General features: G+C 40.3%; 1 protein-coding gene across 4 annotated transcripts in view; it reads right to left on the bottom strand.

The window, feature by feature from the left end:
• Abca13 (ATP binding cassette subfamily A member 13) overlaps positions 1-24,522 on the bottom strand; it is a 403,566-nt gene that overhangs the window by 109,663 nt on the left and 269,381 nt on the right. For all 4 annotated transcript variants that reach the window (XM_048339554.1, XM_048339551.1, XM_048339552.1 and 1 more), the window contains 5 exons: positions 22,665-22,719; positions 20,987-21,164; positions 16,884-16,999; positions 11,225-11,381; positions 21-274 (listed from right to left, as the gene is read on the bottom strand). In XM_048339554.1, coding sequence (XP_048195511.1) covers positions 21-274; positions 11,225-11,381; positions 16,884-16,999; positions 20,987-21,164; positions 22,665-22,719 — 760 coding nt within the window. The remainder of the gene's footprint in view (positions 1-20; positions 275-11,224; positions 11,382-16,883; positions 17,000-20,986; positions 21,165-22,664; positions 22,720-24,522) is intronic.

The raw sequence follows: 24,522 nt of genomic DNA, 5'->3' as shown, positions 1-24,522 counted from the left end.
ATGAGCCATACAGAACATACCTTGGCTGCCACAACAGGTCCCAGTGCAGCAGGATCCTTAGGAGGAGGAGAAATGTTCCCTGCAAGGCCAGTACCACATAGATCCAGCCCAGGAAGTTCATCTCAAAGGGACTCGCATAGGAATCAATGCCAAAGTTGTGGGTCAGGTCATATTTGATCTGATTGTAGCAGAGTTCTAGCAGTCCTTGTCCCAGGCAGAATTGAGGGAAAATAGTAAATACCCACTTGAGCACATTGTAGATGTTCTGCAAGTTCTGCATAGTTAAAGAAATAAATTTAAATAAAAACCAGTCCCTGTTTTCATGACATCTATGCACAATTATTTTTTTGTCCTTGCTTGCATGTATATTCTGTCTTTCCTATCCCAATTCTCAGTGACCCCAATAAACTCAATAAACAGCCATCAGACCAAAGAGGACTGTTCTTGACATCTAAGATTCTATTATATTTAGCTTGTAGTGAAGCTCTTTTCCTTTTCTTCCCTTGGAATGGAATTGTGTATACCATCTTGCTTTTGTATTTTAGTAGTATGAGGAATTGTGATTGTGAGTATTTAAGTAACATACAAAATTCCCAGTTTAGGATGAGTATAGTGGTATGTGGCTCTAATCCCAGATATTCTGGAGGCATAGATTGGGAGGATCATGATTTGAGGCCACATAAGCACCAAAACCCATTTCCACCAACCAGCTGATATTTCAGGAATATTGAAACTGATAGGAAGTTTTTGGTCCAAACTGGCCCAAGAAATAAGAAGTCAAGAGAACAATAGAGAGAGACAGAGAAAAAAGAAGGTAAAAAAGGAGAGAAGGGAAAGAAGAGAGAGAGAGAGAAAGGCAGGCAGGCAGGAAGTCAGGAGGGAGGGAAGAAAGGAAGGAAAGAAGAAAAGAAGGAAGGAAGGAAGGAAGGAAGGAAGGAAGGAAGGAAGGAAGGACCCGCTTAAAAAATAACTATAGTGATATTGCCCTATTTATAAGGAAATAAAAAGACTTGGAAAAATTATATTAAGCAAATTAAGCCAAAGAACCATAGTCTGCATGGTTTCCCTCATTTGTCATAATTAGAAGGTGCCTATAAATCTACAAGTACACCCAATGGTTAGTAAAAGACAAATAATTACACTTGGACATGATTAAACAGCAGCCTAAAAACTCACACATTCAGAACAAAGGAGGATATTCTTGGGAGAAGATCACAAGGGCACAAGGGCTCAATAACTATGTGCATATGATCATATAAAATGATGCTTAGTGCCGGGCACCTGTGGCTCACTCCTGTAACCCTAGCTACTCAGGAGATCTAAGGATCTCAGTTCAATGTCAGCCTGGGAAGGAAAGTTCATGAGGCTCTTATCTCCAATGAACCACCAGAAAACGAGAAGTGGTACTATGGTTGAAGTAGTCCAGTGCTAGCCTTGAGCTGAAAGGGACAGGGTCCAGGCAAAAAGTTTAAGCCCCACAATCAACCAAAAAATAAAAAATAAAAAAGCTTAGGGAAATGAACTCCAAGAAGTGAGAACAAGAGGTGTTTTTGTTGTTGCTGTTAGGTTTTTGTTTGTTTGGGGTTTTGGTTGTTGTTGTTCGGTCATGGGGCTTGAACTCTAGGCCTGGGCACTGTCCCTGAGCTTCTTTGTGCTCAAGGCTAGCACTCTACCACTTGAGCCACAGCGCCACTTCTGGTTTTCTGGTGATTGATTGGAGATTAGAGTTTCACAGACTTTCCTGCCCAAGGCTGACTTTGAACCCATGATACTCAACCTCCTGAGTAGCTAGGATTACAGGTTTGAGACACCAGCGCCTGGCAAGAGATTTTTTTATTGTACTGTTTGAAGTTCTTTTTTCCCCTTTTATCTTTAGTTCATTCCCTTTTGTCACTGTATTTGATTTCTGTACCATTTGTCTCATATATAAGTTTATCTGAGTTGGGGAGGGGAAGGAAACACAGAAATGGTGGACAAAGGGTGAACCAATTCAGCAGTGAAGCCCACTAGACCTATGTTGGAAATAAACTACACAACTTGGGGTGGGGATTGGGTGGGAGAATAGGGAGGGAAAAACCTGGGAGAGAAAAAAGGAAGGGGTGATACTGATCAAAAGGAAATGCACTCATTACCTGACTTATGTAACTGTAACCCCTGTGTGTTTCACCTTTACAGTAAAAATTAAAACAAAAAAATATAAAAATTTTGATGGAATAGCTCAACTAATAGAGTCCTTGCCTAGCAAGTGGGGGGCCCTGAGTTAAACTGCAGTACCCTCAAAAGTAAGTAAGGAAATAAGTAAGTAAGCATAAAATAATGAAAGAGAGAGAGAGAGAAAGAAAGAAAAAGAAAGAAAGAAAGAAAGAAAGAAAGAAAGAAAGAAAGAAAGAAAGAGGAGAGAGGAAGATGGTGCCGCCACAATAGGGAGGCACCCCAACTTGCTCCAACTGAGGAGCGAGCTGGGAACTCCAGCACCCAACACCCCATCAAGAACCCAGAAAAACCAGCAGCCGGAAGCAGTGGAGAAATGCAGGAAACGAAAAGGAACAAAAAAAGAAGAGGCTATAACTTGCATGGAGCTGGAGAATCTCCAGGGTACCCTCCCCCCACCCACCGACCCTGGCCTGAACAGGGCCAGGCTGGGAAAGGGGACCCAGTGAACAGCAGACCGACTGCCGAAAAGTCACGCCAGGAGCGCAGAGTCCAGACAGTGGGATTCCACGGACCCCAGCGGGAGCACAGACTGAGACAGAAGGCGGTGATGGGAAGTTCGGGACCACACGGCCAGGATCAGACGTGAGCGGCAGGGGAACCGAACGGTGCAAAAGGGGAGAGCTGGGGCCGCCACCACCAAATGACCATTCGCCACACCCCAGCACCCCACCCCCAAAGGGCCAATGGCGGCGCGGGAAACACACACACACAATCCAGGACCAGTGAGTTCCCCATTGCCCCCTCCCCCAACGGGAGACCAGCTGTCAGAGACCCAAGCCCTGCAGAGAAGCTGGAACTCCCTCCCTCCCCCTCCCCACCTGAGGGAAAAAAGAACCCCCAAATCAGGCTGCAAAAGGTCCCTTCAGACTCTGGGAAGATACAGGAGCCAGCAGGGGAGGGGCGAAGTAGGGCCAAGGCAGCAGAGGAGCCTGAACCGGCCCCACCAGCCACGCCCCCTTCCCAACAGGGGCCCGGGGACCAGCAGGCATTGGAAGCCCCACCTGAGGCACCTGGGCCTTGCGGACTTTTTCAACAAAAGTCACCGGCGAGCTGGTGGGCAATACCAGCGCAACAGGGACACCTGGGCCCGATCACGCACCCCTCTCACAGCAGAGGCGCAGTCTGTGGGCGCTAACCCGCACCTGGATACTTGATCCCACTGGGGCCCACACATACCGCCCCCCACAGGGGACTCATGGGAGGGCGCAAGCACACCCCAACAACCCAGGGCTCGCTCTGGTAGGCGTGCCCCGCACTGGTGGGCAGAGCCCCCCAGCGGCGGCACCCACTCAGTTTGGCGCATTTCACACAAGTGGGTGGGCCGCCCCTCAACACCACCGGCCCTGGAGCGGTCCACACAGGAGGGCAAACCGCCTGAGAGGTGAGCTCCTCTGACCAGGATACAGAGTGGAAAAAAGAACCAAAGAAGAGAAAAGCCTCCACACCACGCTGAATCAGCAACCAGCAAACCCCCACCAGGGGCACGCTAGGGTCAGCACAACACAGCGGCAGGACACTATCCCACAGAGAAAGACACAGAACCTACCCATCCCCAAGAGCAGGGAGTGTGACCACCCCGGCAACAATCCAGATGGTCACGCTCACCCATTGGGCAGTAAGGATCAACAGCCAGGCTCAAACCCAGAGCCAGGACACAGACAAGTCTCCCACTGATGGACCAGCGGGAACCAGCACAAAGCCAAACCAGGGAAGCCACCCACAGATCTCCAGATGCATAAATCACAAAGAAATATAACGAGTTTCGTCAAAGGGCAAGCCAACTCGCCAGCTCCAAAAAGCAGCACGACTGAAGGGGAGATAGAGAATAGAAAAACAACTGAGGCCATGTTAGCAGAAATGATAGAAAGCTTCAGAAACGAAATCAGAAAACAATTCCAGGAGTTTAGAGTAGAAGTCTCAAAGGACATCCAGGAAGCCAATAAAGAAATGGAAGAAAAAATGGATACAGTGCAAACCTCCGTTAAAGAAGACCTTAACATCCTGAGAAGTGAAATGCATGAAAAAAATAGATTTAAAATACAACTCTTTAAAGGAAGAAATTTCCACGATCAGAGCTGATCTGGCAACCATAAATAGCTCTCTGACATCCATAAACTCCGCAATTGAATCCACAGCACAAAGAATTGACTATATGGAAGTCAGAATCTCTCTCTTGGACAATAATGCAGCCGATAAGAACCAGAAAATTACCATACTCCAAGAAACGGTAAAGCTCCAGGGCAGACTAATCCAGGAGCTAGTGGACAAAGACAAGAGATATAATCTGCGCATAATTGGAATAGAAGAAGGAGCCGAATACCAGAGCAGAGGGCTTCAACATATTTTCAATAAAGTTATTGCAGAAAACTTCCCCAATCTCACAAGGGACCCCATCCAGGTAACCGAAGCCTATAGGACAGCTGGCAGACCAGACCCCAGAAAAGCCATGCCAAGGCACATAATATTCAAGACTTCAGATCTCAAGAATAAAGAGCAAATTTTGAATGCAGCCAAAGTGAAGAAAGAAATTTATTACAATGGAAAGAGGATCCAAATAACAGCAGACCTCTCCACACAAACCTACCACGCACGAAAAGAATGGAAGAACACCATCCAAGTTCTACAGGCTAACAACTGCCAACCTAGAATAAAATATCCAGCAAAGCTGGAGTTCATATTTGAGGGGAAAACCAGATCTTTCCATAGCAAAGAGGATCTAAAGGAGTATGTGAATAAAAAACCAGCCCTACAGCGAATTCTAAGAGGGGAATCCCACCCAACAGAAATCGTACAGGACACACAGACAGAAACAGAAAGAAACTACAATAGCCAGAGCCCAACAAAAAGAGCAGCTCACTAAAGACAAAAAAAAAAAAAAGAGGAAAAACAGCCCAACAAGAAAATGGAAGGAGAAAAAACATTCTTATCCTTGATCTCTTTGAATATAAATGGTATAAACTCTCCGATAAAGAAGAGCAGACTGGCAGAATGGATCCGCAAACAAAAAGTTGCCATCTGTTGTCTACAAGAGACCCACCTTACCAAAATGGCAGGAGTAGCCATCCTGATCTCAGACAAGCTGGACTTCTCATTAAAATCGACTCAAAAAGACAAAGGAGGTCACTACATTTTAATACAAGGAAAAATCCAGAATCAAGACATCACGGTGATAAATGTATACTCACCAAACAAAAGAGGCCCTACATATGTCAAGCAAATTCTCACAAAACTACAGAACAAGATAGACCCAAACACTATCATAGTGGGTGACTTTAATACCCCACTCTCTCCAAGAGACAGATCCAACACCCAGAGGATTAGCAAAGGAGCTGAGGACCTAAGTAACACCATATCCCAAATGGATCTTACAGATCTATACAGAATCTTCGACCCTACAGAGACCCAATACACCTTCTTCTCAGCAGCCCATGGATCATATTCCAAAATAGACCATGTCATAGCCCACACAAAGAACCTCAGCAAATACAAAAGCATTGACATCTTCCCATGTATTATATCTGACCACAGTGGATTAAAGGTAACCCTCAATAACAACGGTTACCACAGAGACTATACACATTCTTGGAGGCTAAACCCCACACTGTTATCCAACACTTGGGCCACAGACCAAATTGAAGATGAAATCAACAAATTCATAAGCCACAATGACAATGAAAATACATCACAAAGAAACCTATGGGACACAGCTAAGGCAGTACTGAGGGGCAAGATCATTGCCCTCAGCACTCACATTAAAAGAATGGAAGCAGAGCAGGTGAATAACCTCACGATGAAACTAAAACAACTGGAGAAACAAGAAATGATCGAACCTAAAATGACTAGGAGGAGAGAGATCACAAAGATTAATGAAGAGATAAATATGATTGAAAATAGAAAGACCATTCAACAAACAAATAAAACTAAAAGCTGATTCTTTGAGAAAATAAATAAAATTGACAGACCACTCACAAGACTTACAAAAAAAAAGAAGAGACTCATATACATAAAATCAGGGACTCCACCGGAAAAATTATAACAAGTACACACGATATTCAAACAATCATAAGGAACTATTTCCAGAACCTCTACTCACTAAAAAACAAAAATTTGACAGAAGTGGATCAATTCTTAAAGAAGTATAAACTGCCCAAACTGAACCAAGTAGAAATAAATCAGCTAAATAAACCAATAACTTACAGCGAGATACAGGGGGTAATCAAGAACCTCCCAACAAAGAAAAGCCCAGGCCCAGATGGATTCACCAACGAATTCTATAATTCTATAATTGTATAGTGAGGAGTTAATACCAATACTCCTCAAATTTTTCCGTGAAATAGAAACAGAGGAAGAAGTCCCAAACTCATTCCCAAGCCAGGCAAAGACTCAACAAAAAAAGAGAACTACAGACCAATATCACTAATGAACACAGACACAAAGCTCCTCAATAAAATATTAGCTAACAGGATCCAGAAACTGATCAAGAAAATTATACATCGTGACCAAGTAGGCTTCATCCCACAGTCACAAGGATGGCTCAACATCCGTAAATCAATCAATGTAATTCACCACATAAACAGAACTAAAATCAAGAATCACATTGTTATCTCAGTCAATGTCCAAAAAGCCTTTGACAAAATACAACATCCATACTTATTAAAAGTTCTGGAGAGAACAGGAATAGATGGAACATTCCTCAAAACAATAAAAGCCATATACAACAGACCAACTGTTAACATCATATTAAATGGAGAGAAACTTAAATCATTCCCCCTAAACTCAGGTACAAGACAAGGATGCCCACTCTCCCCACTTCTTTTCAACATAGTGCTGGAATCCCTAGCCATAGCAATAAGGCAAGAGGAGGACATCAAAGGAATCCACACCGGCAAGGAAGAAATCAAGCTATCCTTATTCGCAGACGACATGATCTTATATCTGAAGGACCCAAAAAACTCAGTCCCCAAACTCCTACACCTAATAAACCAATTTAGCAAAGTAGCAGGATACAAAATCAATCCACAAAAGTCAGCAGCTTTTCTGTACACCAGCATTGTACAAGCAGAAAAGGAAATTATGGAAACAATTCCATTTACAGTAGCCAAAAAAAAGAATAAAGTACCTAGGGATCAACCTAACCAAGGACATGATGTACCTATTTAATGAGAACTATAAAAATCTAATAAGGGAAATCAAAGAAGACACAAGGAGATGGAAAGACCTCCCATGCTCATGGGTAGGTGTCGGGCTCAGGTCGCCTCCCCTGGCGCAAGGATCAAGGCTCTGCTACGCTTCTCACAGCTCCCTTTCTCACCCTCTCCCCTAGTCACCCGACCCGCAGGTAAAGCCTGGGTGGAGTGGGAGGCTCAGCATAGACCTCAGATGCACGCGGCCGAACGAGATCGCATTACCTCCCTTCTTACCCGTGAAGAAAGCCAGGCGTACGCGGACATCGGAGACGCTTCGGGACCAATCGGATTTATTAAGGTGGGGGCAAGGACTAATATGGTAGGAGGGGAGGAGAGAAGGCTATTGGCCAGGACGCTGATGATAGGCTACAAGCTTGCCATATGACCCCCTCATGAGCTAACGTCACTCGGAAAGCGCCAGGCCAGGGAGAGACTGGGGGTGCATGGGCTGGCGAGAAAGTTTGAGGGCTGTTCGCAAAGCTGGTTCTTCTGGTTCCGAACCCAGAGAATTGTGGCCTGCTTCTGCATTCCCCAGGGCTGGGAGAAGGGCGGTGTCTCAGGAGCGCTCCCAATGCCCATCCCCCATCAAGTCCAAAGGCTGGACCCCAACAGGTAGGCAGAATCAATATAGTGAAAATGGCCATATTGCCCAAATTGTTATACAAATTTAATGCAATCCCTATAAAAATCCCAGTTACATTCTTCACTGAAATAGAGAAAGCAATCCATAAATTCATATGGAACAGCAAAAGACCTAGAATAGCCAAAGCAATTCTAGGCAAAAAAAAGCAGTGCAGGAGGTATCACAATACCAGACTTCAAGCTCTACTATAGGGCCATCATAACAAAAACAGCCTGGTATTGGTATAAAAACAGACCGGAAGATCAATGGATTAGAATTGAAGATCCAGAAATAAAACCGCACTCTTACAGTCAGCTGTTATTCGACAAAGGAGCTAAAGACATACAATGGAATAAACATAGCCTTTTCAACTACTGGTGCTGGGAGAACTGGGGAGCCATATGCAAAAAACTCAAAGTAGACCCAAGCCTATCACCATGCACCAAGATCAACTCAAAATGGATCAAGGACCTCAATATCAGACCTGAATCCTTGAAACTACTGAAGGACAGAGTAGGAAAGACACTAGAACTTATAGGCACAGGAAGGAACTTCCTGAATATAGTCCAAGGGGCACAACAATTAGGAGAGAGACTCGACAAATGGGACTACTACAAATTAAAAAGTTTCTGCACAGCTAAGGACATAGCCACCAAACTAGAAAGACAGCCAACCATATGGGAAAGGATCTTTACCAGCACAGCAACAGACAAAGGCCTAATATCTGTCATCTTCAGAGAACTCAAAAAACTAAGCCCCTCCAAGCCCAATAAACCAATTAGGTTGAGATCTGAGCATTGTGGTTCAAAGCCAGCCTTGGAAAAAAGGAAAAGTCCCTGTGATACTCTTATCTCCCATAAACTGCTCAAGAAAGCCAGAAGTGGCACTATGGCTCAAGCCACACTGGAAGAGCAAGGACTTAAGTCAACCCTTTTTGTTTCAAGGCCAAGGTGATTCCACTAAGAAATACAGCTTTGGGGGGATGTTAGTCTACTGACCTGAGATATAGCTACTCTAAAAACAATTAGCCCAAAAAGGAGACATTATTCAGAATTACCAACACAAGCCCTGGAAAGACCATGATGATTTAGACTTATACTTTAAAGTCCTTTTCCTTTTGTTCAAACTATATAATTGGTCTAAAATGAGTAATCATATTTCCAGGTAGAGGAATCACCATAATCTGAGCATATAAAACACAAGTATATGTATTATATCATAAGTATTAAATATTAAAATTGCAGAACCATTAATTCTATTTCTTACTAGACAATGTATATATTTTTGCATTACAATGTGAAGTTCAAACACTAGGTTAAGTGTAGTCTAGATAATTTTGTTTGAGGTACAATAGAAATTTTAAATAATAGTTTTCAAGCATCTTTCATTATGTGATTTGTTGTCTTTTACTTATAGACAGAAGAAAGTGCCAGAGCTTCATTTAATCTTCCCTTAGCTTTTCCTTAACTTTCACTAGTTATACATTTCAATCAGAAGTGTTTATTTATTTCATTTTATATACAACTATATCCCTATATTAATTAATGGACCACATAAAAGGGTTTTCTATTATTACTGAGGATATAGCAAGAGGAGAATCTTGTACGTTTTAGCTGAGGAACTGATAATTAGTGAAATGATGCACTAATGGTATCAGTATATCTCATATTAAGGAGTTCATGATGTCTCTGTACAAGCATGAACACAGAAACGAGATATAAGAACACAGAGGTAATGAGAAATCTACACCTATGAAAGGAGTATAGCCACACAAGTCCAAGAATACAAAGAAATAGAATCTGTGGTTTGTTGTTATTTTTGTTTCTTATTTTCTTTTGTGCCTAAACTGAAGCATGGACTCAGGGCTTCCTGCTCTCACTCAACTTTTTCACTCACAGTTGGCCCTCTATCATGCAGAGAATATTAAAATCATCATGCTTCCATTTCTGGTTAATTGGAGATAAAAGTATGCCAGAGCTGATTTCAAACTGTAATTCTCAAATCTCCGCCTTCTGCATGGCTAGAATTATAGGCATAAGCTACTTGTGTTCAGCTTAGTGATAGTGATTTGTAACTCCACCTACATCCTTCTAAACATAACAAAAAGTCTCACCATTGGGAGAAAGATGATCCACACCTTGTGTTCAGAGAACTCCAATTATAGATGGGAATGACCTATTACAGATAGGAAAATGCTTGCTGGCCAAGCAACACCAGCTTGGAGAAATCCTCTTCTTGAACTTTTGGAAAGACATTAAACTGAATTCCTGAACTCTTTCCAAAAGCTTCAGGCAAAAGGGTGGAACACATCAAATCATTCTCCAGGTGTGTTTGGTTCAAGAGCATGGTAAACAGTTCTGGTTCATTCTATATTGAAGTATCCAACCCAGTATAGGATGATTTGTAAACAGGGCACATTTTACTGCATTCACTATTCCAGCACCTATCAGTAGTTCCATTACCAAACCATCTCAGTAGGAATTGTACCTTTATTTTTCTCAGTTTGTCACAAAGCCTGGACTTGCCTTCTAAAAAATTATGGAAGTTATCATCTTTTGTTGTTGTTGATAGTGGTGGTTGTGGGCTTGAACTCAGGGCCTGGGCACTGTCCCTGAGTTCTTTTTCTCAAGGCTTGAACGCTACCACTTTGAGTCATAGCTCCCCTGGAAGTTTGTTATTAATTAGAATCAATTTTCTTTCCATTTTAAGAATGGATACTTCTGCATGTCCACTGAATTCCAGTAGTCAAAACAACAGAATTATTGCGCATCTGTATATGGCTCATATGTGTTGAACCTTTAGTTTGCGGAAGTTCTAGAAACTTTATGAAGCAGAGCCTAGGTATGAGAATTAGCTCCTTAGGGGATGTGCCTTTGAAGGTTGTATCTGGTCCCCAGTCCTCCTTAACTCTCTACTTCCTGTCTACAGTGAGGTCAGCAGCCTCCTCCTCCTCCACTTGCTCCCACCATCATGATGTTCTGCCTTTACCCTGGGCCCCAAATTATAAAAACAAAGATTATGGGCTGAAATCTCTAAAACTATAAGCTAAAGTAAATCTTTCCTCTTTTGTTTATGTCAACTATTTAGTCATAGAGCAGAGAGGGGACATAGATTCCCATCTGTCATGGAGTTGGGAAGTTAACTAATACACAACCCCATTCTCCTCTCATTCAAACTTTTAAAAGGAAACACTGTCACTGACCTGAGCTTTGGAGATGATGGCCAGGAGCTTGGGCATGGTGGTCATCAGCATGGTACATAGGCCAAAGATGAAATTCAAGGAGATGTAGGAGATAAAAGCCACATCTGGACTTGAAAAGATTCTGGACATCAGATACATCCATGGAAGCATTGCATATCTGAAAAGGAAAATAAACTAATTTCATGTTTATATTCTTATCATGTTGATCCATATAACAAATGAATCACAGACATTATTTTATTGCCCTGTGATTTTTTTGTTGTTGTTCTTCACTTAGTGAAAGACTATCCTATGGTCTTCCATGGACAAAGCACTCTTCTGGTGCCACTAAGGACCACTGGGTTGAGGACTGAATGAAGTTGTATGGGAAGCCTCCTCCAGCTCCACAATCTGCAGAAAGCACCTGACTTCTCCACCATCTCACCTAAAAGCATGCTCCTTTATGATTCTACTCTAGTCATGTAGGAATAATATCTATTTGTTGTAATGAGAATTAAAAGCAACAAGAACACAAAATGCCTCATAGTTCCATATAACATTAACATTATTAAAAAGTAATAGAAAACTTAATTTTTAGAATCTAGTGTATATTGAGCTCTATGATGACACTTCTCCTCTTCCTCCTCCTCCTTCTCTTTCTCCTTTCTCATCCTTCATCTCTTCTTTTTCCTCCTCCTCCTTCTCCTCCTGTTCCTGAGCCCTGCCACCTGAAAAATGGCACCATGACCTTCATCTCATATGTAGAATATGAATGAAGTTGTGATCTTGATCTCACATCCACAGCTGATCTATAGGTGAAACTGATCAGGGTCAGCATGGTCCCAAAGATAGATAGCAAGGGATCATCGCCAAATATCAAAATCTAAGACACTACTCAACATCCCTAAAATAAAACTCTCCATTTTTCTATTTCTCCACAATCTTAGAGCCATGTTTCATTTGGGTTACTTTCTGAAGCTCACAGCAAAAAGAGATAATTTTAATGCACCCCAACAAAGGAAAGTGACACTTTAATCATAGTTTCAAAATTAGCAGAGTGATCACAGCCTTTCCCAGAAAACCTCTCTCTGGAGTCCCTACATGTTTGCTACAGACTCAAGGTACAACTGTCACTGTTTCCTTAAAGTGACTGATGGTTTAACTGAAATACTTAAGTGTTTCCAAGTGCCTGAGGTTTTCCTAATATGCTAGTTAGCTCTGAAAATTAGGAGACTTTGAAATGGGAGAAGAGATGCTAGGGCTTCAAGGCAGCCATTATGTTAGTATGCTTCCTTTGTGTTATGTAATCTGTGAGACTAGAATACATCCCTGAATTAAAAGATAATTTCTCTTTCCGAGGAAAGTATTTGAAAAATTATGCATAAGATCATACAATGTCTCAGAAATGTACTTAACAGTAATCTTCCTCCTAATTTAAGCATGAAAAAATGTCATGGAGGACATGTTGGAGGTGAGTGCTTCAAAGAAATTTTTCTAGAGGAATGGAGGGGGAAATAAAGGGGAGAATATAGTCAAGAATTCATTGTATACACCACAAAATTAAGAAAAGTAAGGGAAGAGCTGGGTCAAAGGGAAGTGAGAATGTTGAAGGAGGAAACACTGATCAAGATGCATTGTATTCAAAAATTGATTAAATGGCACCTCCTTTGTACAACTACTTAAAGATAATAAAAATATATATTTTAAAAAATAAAACAACAATTCTAAAGTAGATGTGGTAAAAGAAAATTACATTAAACCAAAGTAATAACTACAAAAAAATTGGTAAGTCATGGCTGTTTGATGCCTTAAATTGTCAGTGCTTCTTCTGTCTGAATCAAACCTCAACTCTACTTAACATTACTTTCTTCTTCTGTTCCCTCTGGAGCAAAACTCAGGTGCTATTCTGTGTTATGGAGCCACTCAGAGTCAAACAAACCACATCATTGAAGGTATTTCTGGGCTGGAGGTTTAGTTCAAGTGGTAGACCACCTACCTAGCACTCATGAGTTCCTGAGTTTAAACACCAGTACCATCAAGAAACTGTATTTCTGCCTTTGAAATTTAAGTGAATTCTGAAAAGGTGTGACATTGATTAAGATGAATTTTATTCATAAACTGAATGTTGGGGGTACAATTACTACTTAAAGCAATAACAACAATAATAATAATCTTATATTGTGGAATAAGACATGAAAAATTGCTTCTCTTTTCCCAATAATAGCCTTTTAAATGGTCAAAAATAGCCATGTTGTTTACTTAAGCTTATACTATAAAATATTAAGTGTTTATCTTTTTTTTCCCTCTGTATAACACAAGTCCAACCAACTCTGTGCACTAAATCTGTCAGTGTGGGGGCCAGGAAATGTGAGGAGTGCACCTCACGGAGTATCTGATGTGGCATATTACAAAGCATAGCAAGATTATAAACTACTTTGATCAGCCCCCTCTGCCCACCAGCACAGTCTCACCACACCCACCTCTCCTGCTGTCAGACCTGCATCCCTCTATCTGTACTTAAGGGACTAATTACAACTTTGCCCCTAGTCTCTGTGTCACTGGAGATTGTTATGAATCTACACTTTGTTACACCTTACATACGGTTTCTATACTGGGCTCTGTCATTTCAATATTTGACAAGCATATCAAAGCATTGTTCAAGAAAAAAAATTAGAGATAAAGAGACAATCTTAAATGATGCCCCAGAGGAGTGTTGCTACATTAATGAACGCATTGTCAGCTTACGTTGTCAGCTTCTTTTTCCTGGCTAGATTGACGGGTTTTGTTTTGTTTTTAACTACATTTTCATTGGTTATCTTTCAAATACTTGGTTGAAATGACATATAATTTCAGTTCCTCTCCTGTTTTCCTTTTTCATTTTAGAAGAAAAAAGTTGATTTGCAGGCTCTAATGTACTTTTTAAATGGGACTTTCAATTCTCTTCACTTTTTTATTAAGATATTTCACCATGTTCTGGTGGCTCATATCTGTAAAATAGGCTACTCAAGATTATAGCACAAAGCCAACCTGAGCAGGTAAGTTGGTGAGACTTCATCTCCAACTAAACAGCAAAAGGCTGGGCTGGAGACATGGCTCAAGTGGATAACTCCAGCTGTGAGCAAGAAAGCCCAACAAAAGCATGGGGCTCTCAAGTCCTGATTCAAGCCACACACACATACACGCACAGTCACCCATAAAGACATACTGTAACATTTTTCCGGAGATTGGTATACTGTTCTCAAGTATTCTGGAATTTATGGGAAGACATATTATTCTCTTCTTCAAAACTGGTCCCTTGCCTACACTGTGTGAATTTCCTAAAATACCTAAACAGGACGTTGTAACCCTTTTTCTCAATCTTGTAGCAAATATATATATATATATATATATATATATATATATATATATATATATATGTTCCTAGGTTTTGAATTTTTTTAATACTAGCTAGATTGTCTTTCACAATTTTGGGTATCATTTTTCTCTATTTTTTTTGGTTTCTATTTTTCTTTTGAGTGTCATTCTATAACCCATGTTGAGCCTAAGCTTGCAATCTTCCTGCCTGAGTCATCACATCCAGGTTATATTTTCTTTTTATAATGATGACTTTTGCTTCACTGGTACAGTTTAACTATCTAAAGCTCCCACACTAGAGAGACAAAATATATTATTATTAGAAGTGTATATTTGTTATCTTTTCTGAGAACCTGTTCACTGATCCCATCTTTTTATCACCACAGATTCCAATTCAATAAATGGCTTGTTTCATACTCAAGTATGTTCTTCAGTTTCACCCCATTCTGAGATTTGGCCTTCCTGACATCTTTCTTGGACTACCGCTGCCTGGAATGACTCAGTTCTGATGCCTTCACCCAGAGATGGCTGCCCGGACTTGTCTTCACATGCAGTGAAAGGGAGGTCATGGGGGCTACAGGTCCAGTAATTCTATTTCAAGCATGAAATAATGACCATTTTAATATTAATTAGTCCATGACCCTAGCTGTCATGCTGTAACCTTCTTTTGAAGCTTTTTCATTGGTGTTACCCCTGATTCTTGTACCTCTGTTCCCCTTAACCAGAAATTTTTATCAGAAAGTGTGTGGGTCCAGAAAGTGTTGTCCAAGGGCTGTGCATCCACAGATCTAGATCTCCAGATGTTCCAGAAATCCTTTAAAAAGTATTCTTATACACAAAGAAAGGATTTTGAACTTGTTGCAAATTCTTAAAGGGATTTATAAAGAGATCAGGATTAAGAAAATTTTCTAATAACATGTTTTAAAAGTTTCTAACCATTTGACTTTATCTAAATTGTATCATAATTGTTGAAGTCTGCTCCTATAAATTCAACATAATTTTATGGCAAAGTCTATTTTGCTCACACTATGATAAGACCAAACAGTGCTTTCCACTCAAATGGGATCAATAAACTGAAATCAGACAACTTCAACCAGATACACACATATATAGATCTTACATGTGAACTCACAAATATCAAATTGACTATAAATAAATGTTTGCTATATGTATGCTATAGACCTGAGCTCATAATCATTCTAAATAGGAAAATAATTTTGAAAATATCAATATTAGCTAAAATTACTATAATTATACTTGTTGCAGATATGTCATCTATGATATTTGCATAAAAATATGATTTAACTTTCATAGTATTAAAATGGAGTATTACAAGGATTAAACTGAGACTTAGAGAAGGAAATTAATATTACCACAGCCACAGAGTTAGTGAATAAAAGTATCAATATTCCTGAAAAAGGAACTTTTTTCTTTTTCCATGTCTCCTTTATGTATCTTTTTACCCACCCATTCATTCATCCATCCATGATCCATTCATCTATCAGTTCACCCATTTAGTATTCACCTGATGATGATGCATACTTCTTTAAGTAAAACTCTATCTTATAAGATATTTTTAATATTTCTAGATCATTGATGTTTTAACAAAGAATATATACAATACTTTGTTTATAATATTTAGCTGAAATGAAAGCTGAATGTGTTATTCTTAAAATGTATTGAGTTTCAATAATTTAATGCATCTATTATTTTCCCCAGAAAGGCTTCTTATGTATTTATTCTATATGTAAACATATACACCTACTATGTACAGCCCATAGATTCTTGATATCAGAGGAGCATAATTTAGGAACTGCTGGGAATAATCCTAATCAATTTGTTGAAATCAGAAATTTATAGTTCTACTGGTTTTCCTCTGCAGAAAAAAAACACAAAGAAATATATGGAATTCAGATAAAATGCTTCATATAAGAGAGGAAAATCTATTCCAGACAGAACTTTAAGAGGGAATCTCCACAAATGTAATTTCAGAGCTAACTGGATTATATATTTGAGGCCATGATTAATGTCAGAGTGAGAAAACCTGAGAATCCATTTTGCCTTGCACAAGTTGTCTACAAGCCTGAGGGCCTTTCTGGGCCAGGGCCAATACCATCTTCATTATGACCATGTCAACCGCTCCTTCCTACACAGGGCATTCATCATCTTGCTCAAGCTTGTTTGTTCAATGTCTCTCGTAGAAGCAACATAATTGCTTGAGAGGAGAAAAAATCATGAAGCCGACAGCAGGTTCAAAGCCATCCTTAGGGTTTTTCTCTTACAGAAAACAAACGATAATTCTGCAGCAGTGTTTCTCATCACATACCCGAAAAGTGCCAGCAGGAGGGCTGTGGCCGCCAAGTTCTCACGGAAAGTAAAAGCTGTTAACTGGAAGGCAGCGATAATGGCGACACACAGGGAGACAGAAACCAAGTAAAAGAGCTGAGAAAATAAAAAGGGAACATGTTGCATCAGAGGACTGTAATATATTTATCTACTTACCTCAGAGTCGCCATTCAATTCCTATGTATGCACAGCTCCTACTTTGCACATTAGAAGCTTTTTGGGAGTATAGTTCATCCTGAAGACTCACTACTATGGGCTGATTTGTGCTCTCACAAAATTCTAATGCTGAACACCAATAGCTTCAGAAATATGACTTTATTTGGGCACAGGGACTTTAATGAAGTAATTAAGTTCAACTGAGATCACTAGGGTAGAGTCTAACCCTATATGACTGTGTTCATAAAAAGAGGAAATGAAAGGACAGCAGCCAGGGTCTCTCTTGGGGCTCTCACATGACTTCTCTCTCTTGCATTAGTGTTTCTGCCTACAGAGCCCTTTCTCAGTGCCATCCCCATGGCTTGTTCCCTCTCACCTTTATAGATCTCAGCTAAAATTTCACTTCCTTGTTTGACTCCCCAATTTAATGTTACCCTCCACCCCATTGCCCTCTTTAATTCTTTCAATAGCCATGAACCAACTGTATGTGTCCTATTTATTTATTTATGCTTCTTCCTATGAGACTATAACCTTTATTAGGGGAGAGATCTTCTGTCCATTGATCTTTCTGTCCATTGAAAGCTAACATAGAACAGCCTGTGTGACTTTTAAAACTACAAATTCATGTTCACAGTTCTGGATATTGAGGTAGATGACACCAGTACATCTGGTGTATGTGAGAGCCTACTTTCTTGTTCCTAGATGAGGCATTCTGTACATTAACCTCTGATAGAAGGAGCTAATGAGCTCTTTGGGATTCCTTCCATAAAGGCACTAATCTATTCATGAGGTCTCCACCTCATCACCTCCTATAAACCCCACCTGCCAATACCATTATTAGGGAATTAGGTTTGAACATGGGATTCTCAGGAAATACAAACATTTTGTCTCCAACAACCTTGGGCATACTTTGATCCAAAACAAATTTTCAAAAATATTCATTTGATGGGTCGATTCATAAAATAAACAGGGAACTATTGAATAAAAGAAAAATGTCAGCCAGTAATCACCCATTCTCTTAAACTCCAGGGTGAAGAAGGGCCACATTTAGCAAAAGAGATAAAGAGATGATAACCGAAGTGTACAGGAAAGAGAGAAATCACAGGGTTTCGAAACTTGGGATGCTTTATGGTGTCCTGGACATGCTAATCCTTGTGTGCTATTACTGTTTCTTGGTGCATCTCTCCCTTCCTCTGAGGATGGGATGGCCATTAGACATCATTAAATATCATATGGTATAAGGAAAGAGGCTCAGAGCTTACAGTACTGGGTAAAGAACTAGGTGAAGAACTGAGCAAGAAGCCCAGGCTGGCCTTGAAGTCTAGAAATATAATCTTAGATGGGATTCTTACTTCCCTTTGTAAACATGAGGGGTTTGATGGCCAGCATTGTTTAGTCTTGTCTGAGAGTCATAAGTTGCTTTGGATACTGATTGAGCAGGCCTCAGAGTCCCATCTAGACCTACTGAACACAATCTTGAAAGTACATCCTTGGGAGTCTTCTTCACTGTTAGCAAATACCCTGGGTGGTTAATGTCACTGCAGAGTTTTGTTAAACCTTGACTCAACTCAGTGAATTCTTGTAATGTTGAGGTAACTTAGGTATGAACAATACAAACTGTATTTTAGAAAACACATACAGGGCTGGGAAGGTGGTCTAGTGGGAGAGTGCTTCCCTAGCGTGAATGGAGTTCTGGGTTTGATTCCTCAGTACCACATATACAGAAAAAGCTGGAGTTGGCACTATGGCTCAAGTGGTAGAGTGCTAGCCTTGAGCCGAAAGAAGCCAGGAACAGTGCTCAGGCCCTGAATTCAAGCCCCCAGACTGGCAATATATATGTGTGTGTGTGTGTGTGTGTGTGTGTGTGTGTGTGTGTGTGCATGTACATACATGCATGTACATATATATATGCATGTATGAATATATCTATATACATACATATGTATGTATATATATACTGCATGATCAAAAGGAAATCAATCAACTTATCTCTAAGCTATCTCGAAAGAATAAACATTACTTAATAGCAACATGATAGCACATCAGATTCTGTACAAAATACCCGTGTTGACATAGAAGCTGACAAGTGTCTGAGTATCTAGCCAATAAGTCTTATCCCCATCCTTCCTTAGCTACCATAATGGGGAAATAAATGCAGTCCTTTGAAGAGCACCCTACCATGGTGGAAAGTTGTTGTAGGCATGCAGTTTTTAAAATTATCTTTAAGTAGTTGTACAAATGAGCCATTTAAAAACGCAGTGTATGAGTACAATATATTTTGATCTATGTCACCCCTCTCAACATTATCTATCCCTCCCCTACCCACCCTTTCTTTTGCTCTTAATTTTGTAAGTTATACATTGGATTCTTGGCTGCATTTCCTCTCTTCTCCTCTTTATTTGTCTGCTCTTCCTCCTTGACTCCACCATACCCCTTTTGAGTACCTGTCTCCTAGAATTTTTTTAAAAATTTTGTTTTATGTACCTACACCATCTCTGTAATCTTATCTGAGTATATTGGAAACCATCTATACTTGTATTAGAACTAAGAAATTGAAAGGGAATACCAAAATTGAGAGACACAGGGTAAAAAAAGAAAAACAACTACAAAAGCAATACTTGCAAAACTGTTTGGTCTAAGTGAACTGAACACCTCATGGGGGGAAACGGAAAGGGGGAGGAGGGAGGGGGGCATGAGGGACGAGGTAACAAACAGTACAAGTAATGTATCCAATGCCTAACGTATGAAACTGTAACCTCTCTGTACATCAGTTTGATAATAAAAATTTGAAAAAAATAAGTAAAAGATAAAAAAATAAAATTTTGTTTTATTGTGATGTATGGTGTTACAGGGGTTACAGTTACCTATGTAAGATAGGGAGGACATTTCTTGTCAAACTTGTTACCTCCTCCCTCATTTTTCACCCACTTTCCATCCCTGCCAACCCCTCACCAAGTTGTAGAGTTAATTTCCAACATAGTGTCTTGTTAATTTCCCTGTTGCATTGCTTCACCCTTTGTCCCTTGTCTCACCATTTTAATGTTCCCCTTCCCTTCCCTAATTCAGATAAACTTATATACAATACCCAGCGCACCAAAACCAAATACAGTGACAATAGAAGATAAACCATAGGAAAGAAAAATGAAAGGAAAAAGAAATAATTTCACATAGTACATTAAAAATAACCAAAGAAGGGGCTGGGAATATGGCCTAGTGGCAAGAGTGCTTGCCTTGTATACATGAAGCCCTAGGTTCGATTCTTCAGCACCACATATATAGAAAAGGCCAGAAGTGGCGCTGTGGCTCAAGGGGCAGAGTGCTAGCCATGAGCAAAAAAGAAGCCAGGGACAGTGCTCAGGCCCTGAGTCTAAGCCCCAAGACTGGCAAAATAAATAAATAAATAAATTGAAAAACCTCTTATTTCCATATCTTGGAGTTTATTTCGCTTAGCATCATCTTATATGATCATATGTACATAGTCATTGAGCTAGTGTGATCCTCTGCTAGAACTTCCTAGACATATACTAATTATTACCAATGAGTGAAACAATGGCCTCTATGTTTCTTTGGGTCTCGCTTATTTCACTTAATATTTTTTTCCAAGTCTTTCCATTTCCTTGAAAATGTGGCAATGTCATTCTTTCTGATAGAAGCATAGAATTCCACTTTTATTGCCTTACTTTTCATAAGTGTCCGGTAAAGGCAATTTCCAGGCAGGTCTTTGGTTTCTCAGATCTCTAGCCTAAGATTCCCAGGTCTTACCCTTATGAAACTATCTTAAATGATTGACAGTGATCAGAAAAAGTGATTTGCCTGACATGATCATGGATGGAGTGATAGCCTCTTATTACAAATAGTCCCAGATGGTCTGGGTCCTCCCTCCCCTCACCCTCACATATACACATGGATCACACTCCCAAATCCTACCATGTCATGGAAGAAATATGTGAACCAGTATGTCCTGTAGCCAAGGCCACTTAAGTGCTGCAACTTTTTGGCTCCGGTCACCCTGTCCCTCACCACAGAACTGCCAAACCATGCAGACAAGACAGAGAATCCCAGCACAATGCAGAGGGCAACACCACACTGACGGATGCTCTCCAGGCTGCAGGCAAAGCAGAACACCTCATCAGATGTCAAGAAAGAACTCAGATCTTCTTCCTGTTACTAACAATTGCATATGGGAGGAATGTGTGTATTTCATGACTACCCTCAACTGCCTTTAGACACATTGTTGTTCAGAGTTTACAAGAGACATAACAAGGAACAAGATACTGATGGGCATTTCATTGTCTTCATATTTCAAAGTCTGTTGTTCACACCGAGCCTAATTCCTAGTTAAAATGAAGGACATCTCCAAAATGATATCCTTGATACTCCCTAGCGCTGTCAGTGTTGGGATAACTTTGCTACACAGCAAAGTCGGACAGGTAGAAGTACACACTGCAATATTACACTTCACTAGTCCATCTCCAAATTCCAATAATCAAAATAATAAAAAGTTTGTCCATGATCAAGATGGTCCTATAATAATAATGTACATTCACTCCTTCAGATGTATTTTAGCTGTGGAACTATAGGGGATCCACTGTTCACGGTGCCCTCTTTCCATCTCTGATAACAGTGAGACACAGAGGATCTTTCAGGTGTCTGAGAGTGAATAGTCTCATCACAGAGCATCTACTAGACCATGCTTTCATTTCCACCACATATTGTTTTATAACAGATGTCAACGCTCCTACTCCTGAACCTCTAGGCAGGTTTCAGAGATTGCCAAAGGCAGAATCCCTAAAATCAGGACATAACTGAGAGGAAAAGCTATAAATGTACCTTTGCTGTAACATTATGATTTGAGGAAATGATGCTTATTCATCATATTGCCTTCTCAACTTGATATGCCAGAGAAAGGATACAAAAATACTTACCTTTATTACTAATTTATTATTTATTACTTTATTACTAATCTTTGATGTTTGCGAGCTATATGTTACCAGTGGGAGTGGGAGAAAATTGACAGAACACTGTACCTTGTAATAAGACAGTGAAAACTAACACCAAATTCCATATCTGAACACCAGCATTACTAACACTCTAGTCTATCTGCACCTTGAGCAAAGTCTTGCATTAGAATTCCCAAGGAGATACTGGGCACTGCTAGGTACCACAAACTTGGTGTTCACCTGGAATGTTGTCATGGAATCTGTGGCACCCCATTGAACGCATCCTCCAGTGACAAATGCAATTTAGAAGTACAAGTACCTGAGGACCTCATCCATTTTGAAACTCAATATGCTTCCCACTCCCTTTTCTTGTGTGCTGCTCCTGGAGCATGAACTCCAGGCCTGGGCACTCTCCCTGAGCATGGCAGGGACTCTACCAACTGAGCCATAGATCTACTTGCAGTTTTTTTCTGGTTAATTGGGGACACAAGTCTCACTAACTATCATTGTTTCCCCACTTTGCAAAGAAATGCCAGAATTCTGTCACTAACTACATATATCAATATTTCTCCTGACAAATACCAAAGAGGAATCAAAATCACCCCTGTAGGACTCAAAGATATTCTTCCATGTTGGTGGTCCTGCCCAGCATTCCTTCAACTCACATCTTGTCTTCATTCAGCAAGGCCCCTCCGTATGGGTGGCTATAGAGTGTTATTCCTGTGAACATGAACAACAAATTGCAATGTGAATCTTGAGCTCTCTCTTGCCTGATGAGTCACAGCCCTCCTCCAAGTTCTCCTCCAAGCCACTGTGAGCAAGATATCTCCTGCTGGCATTCATGATTCCATTCATAGCAACAAAAAGAAATTCTACCTTGCCATACAGCTAGGCTGTGTTGAGATTTTTTTTTTTTTTTGGCCAGTCCTGGGCCTTGGACTCAGGGCCTGAGCACTGTCCCTGGCTTCTTCCCGCTCAAGGCTAGCACTCTGCCACTTGAGCCACAGCGCCGCTTCTGGCCGTTTTCTGTATATGTGGTGCTGGGGAATCGAACCTAGGGCCTCGTGTATCCGAGGCAGGCACTCTTGCCACTAGTCTATATCCCCAGCCCTGTGTTGAGATTTTTACTGTTGCTATTATTGTCAAACATAGACAGCATGCATTTTTATGCACTATGTGACAAGTACTATTGCTATGCTTTATTATCAATTGTTACATGCATCTCAGTAAGTAAAACATCAGTTATATTCTACCATGGGTAAACAGATGCAGACTAAATACCAATGTTCAGAGGAGATCATTTCCTAGACACAAAATGAACATTCCATTCACCTCCAGCTTATGCCAGGCTTAGTCTGAGAAAACAGGACTGTTTCTGTGGGCCATTTTTGACTGTGGAGTTGTTTTGCTTTGCTTTGTTTGTTTCCTTGGACTTTTACATTAGTGTAACACCAGCAGCCAATATGGAGAAATTGCCAAGGAGTTATCACCTAAATGGATGCCATTATGAAGACAACACGCAGTATCTCAGCATGATGTCTCTTCCTACAGCAAATCCCAGTCCTTAATGTATGAAAAACTCCTTAACTTGAAGAAAATGATTTGTGTTTTGTCTTCAAGGCACTGTGAGCTGTGAAAGTAATTAACTTTTCTTTTTTCAAAAAGGTTGTTTCAAATATTTGAAGCTAAATGTGGAGCTTGTATACAGAGGACAGTGCAATAGCAGAAAGCACTTGATTCATTTCATGTTGACATTATATTTTTATTTTCCTTTTGACTCACTTCAAATTCATCCTATCATCCTTATTTTACATTCGTAAAATACATCCGTATTTTACATTCCCTTATGAAAACACATTAAATATTTACTGAACCACCACAGGGTATAAATGAATACAAATAAACCAAAAGTACAATGCCAAAACAGAGCACAGTACTCCAAATGCTAAACCATTTTTTTCTTAAATATCTTGACCTCTCCATTTTCCTCTCCAACTATCCCAGCTTTTTCTTAAATTTTCTTCCATTCTGGGCTTGGGCATCCAGCAATGCAAGAGCACTGGCTCATTGTAGAAAGAGCAATGAGAACTCTTTGTTCATCAAGTCTCTTGTACAGTTTTCTACAACATTCTCTTTGATGGCAAATTAATATTTTGTAGATATTCAGTGGCCAGCTCTCTGCATATGGGCCCAGTGACTGCGGTGTGGTTTCTTAGACCTTGGATTTGACTTACACCTAGCTTATAAACTAAAGTGCATAATTAAACCACAATAAACCTCTGGAAAAAGCCTCCTGAGAGGATATGGTTAGTAAAGGGTCTGAGTAGAGGGGATAGAAGCTGGCTTCTGCTCATACTAGACTTTATGTTCTCTATTTAGCTGGCCCTCCTGAACTATGTCATTAAAATACATGTGTAATGGTAAGCATAACTCTAATTTATTGTAGCAAATCTTCAAACCTGATGAGATCCCAGGAACTGTGTACTTTATAGCTAGTCATTGAAAATTACACATAGGCCCAAG

The sequence above is a fragment of the Perognathus longimembris genome, chromosome 2 (assembly GCF_023159225.1).
Source record: "Perognathus longimembris pacificus isolate PPM17 chromosome 2, ASM2315922v1, whole genome shotgun sequence".
Taxonomy (NCBI): domain Eukaryota; kingdom Metazoa; phylum Chordata; class Mammalia; order Rodentia; family Heteromyidae; genus Perognathus; species Perognathus longimembris.
This window is presented reverse-complemented; position numbering and strand designations above follow the sequence as displayed.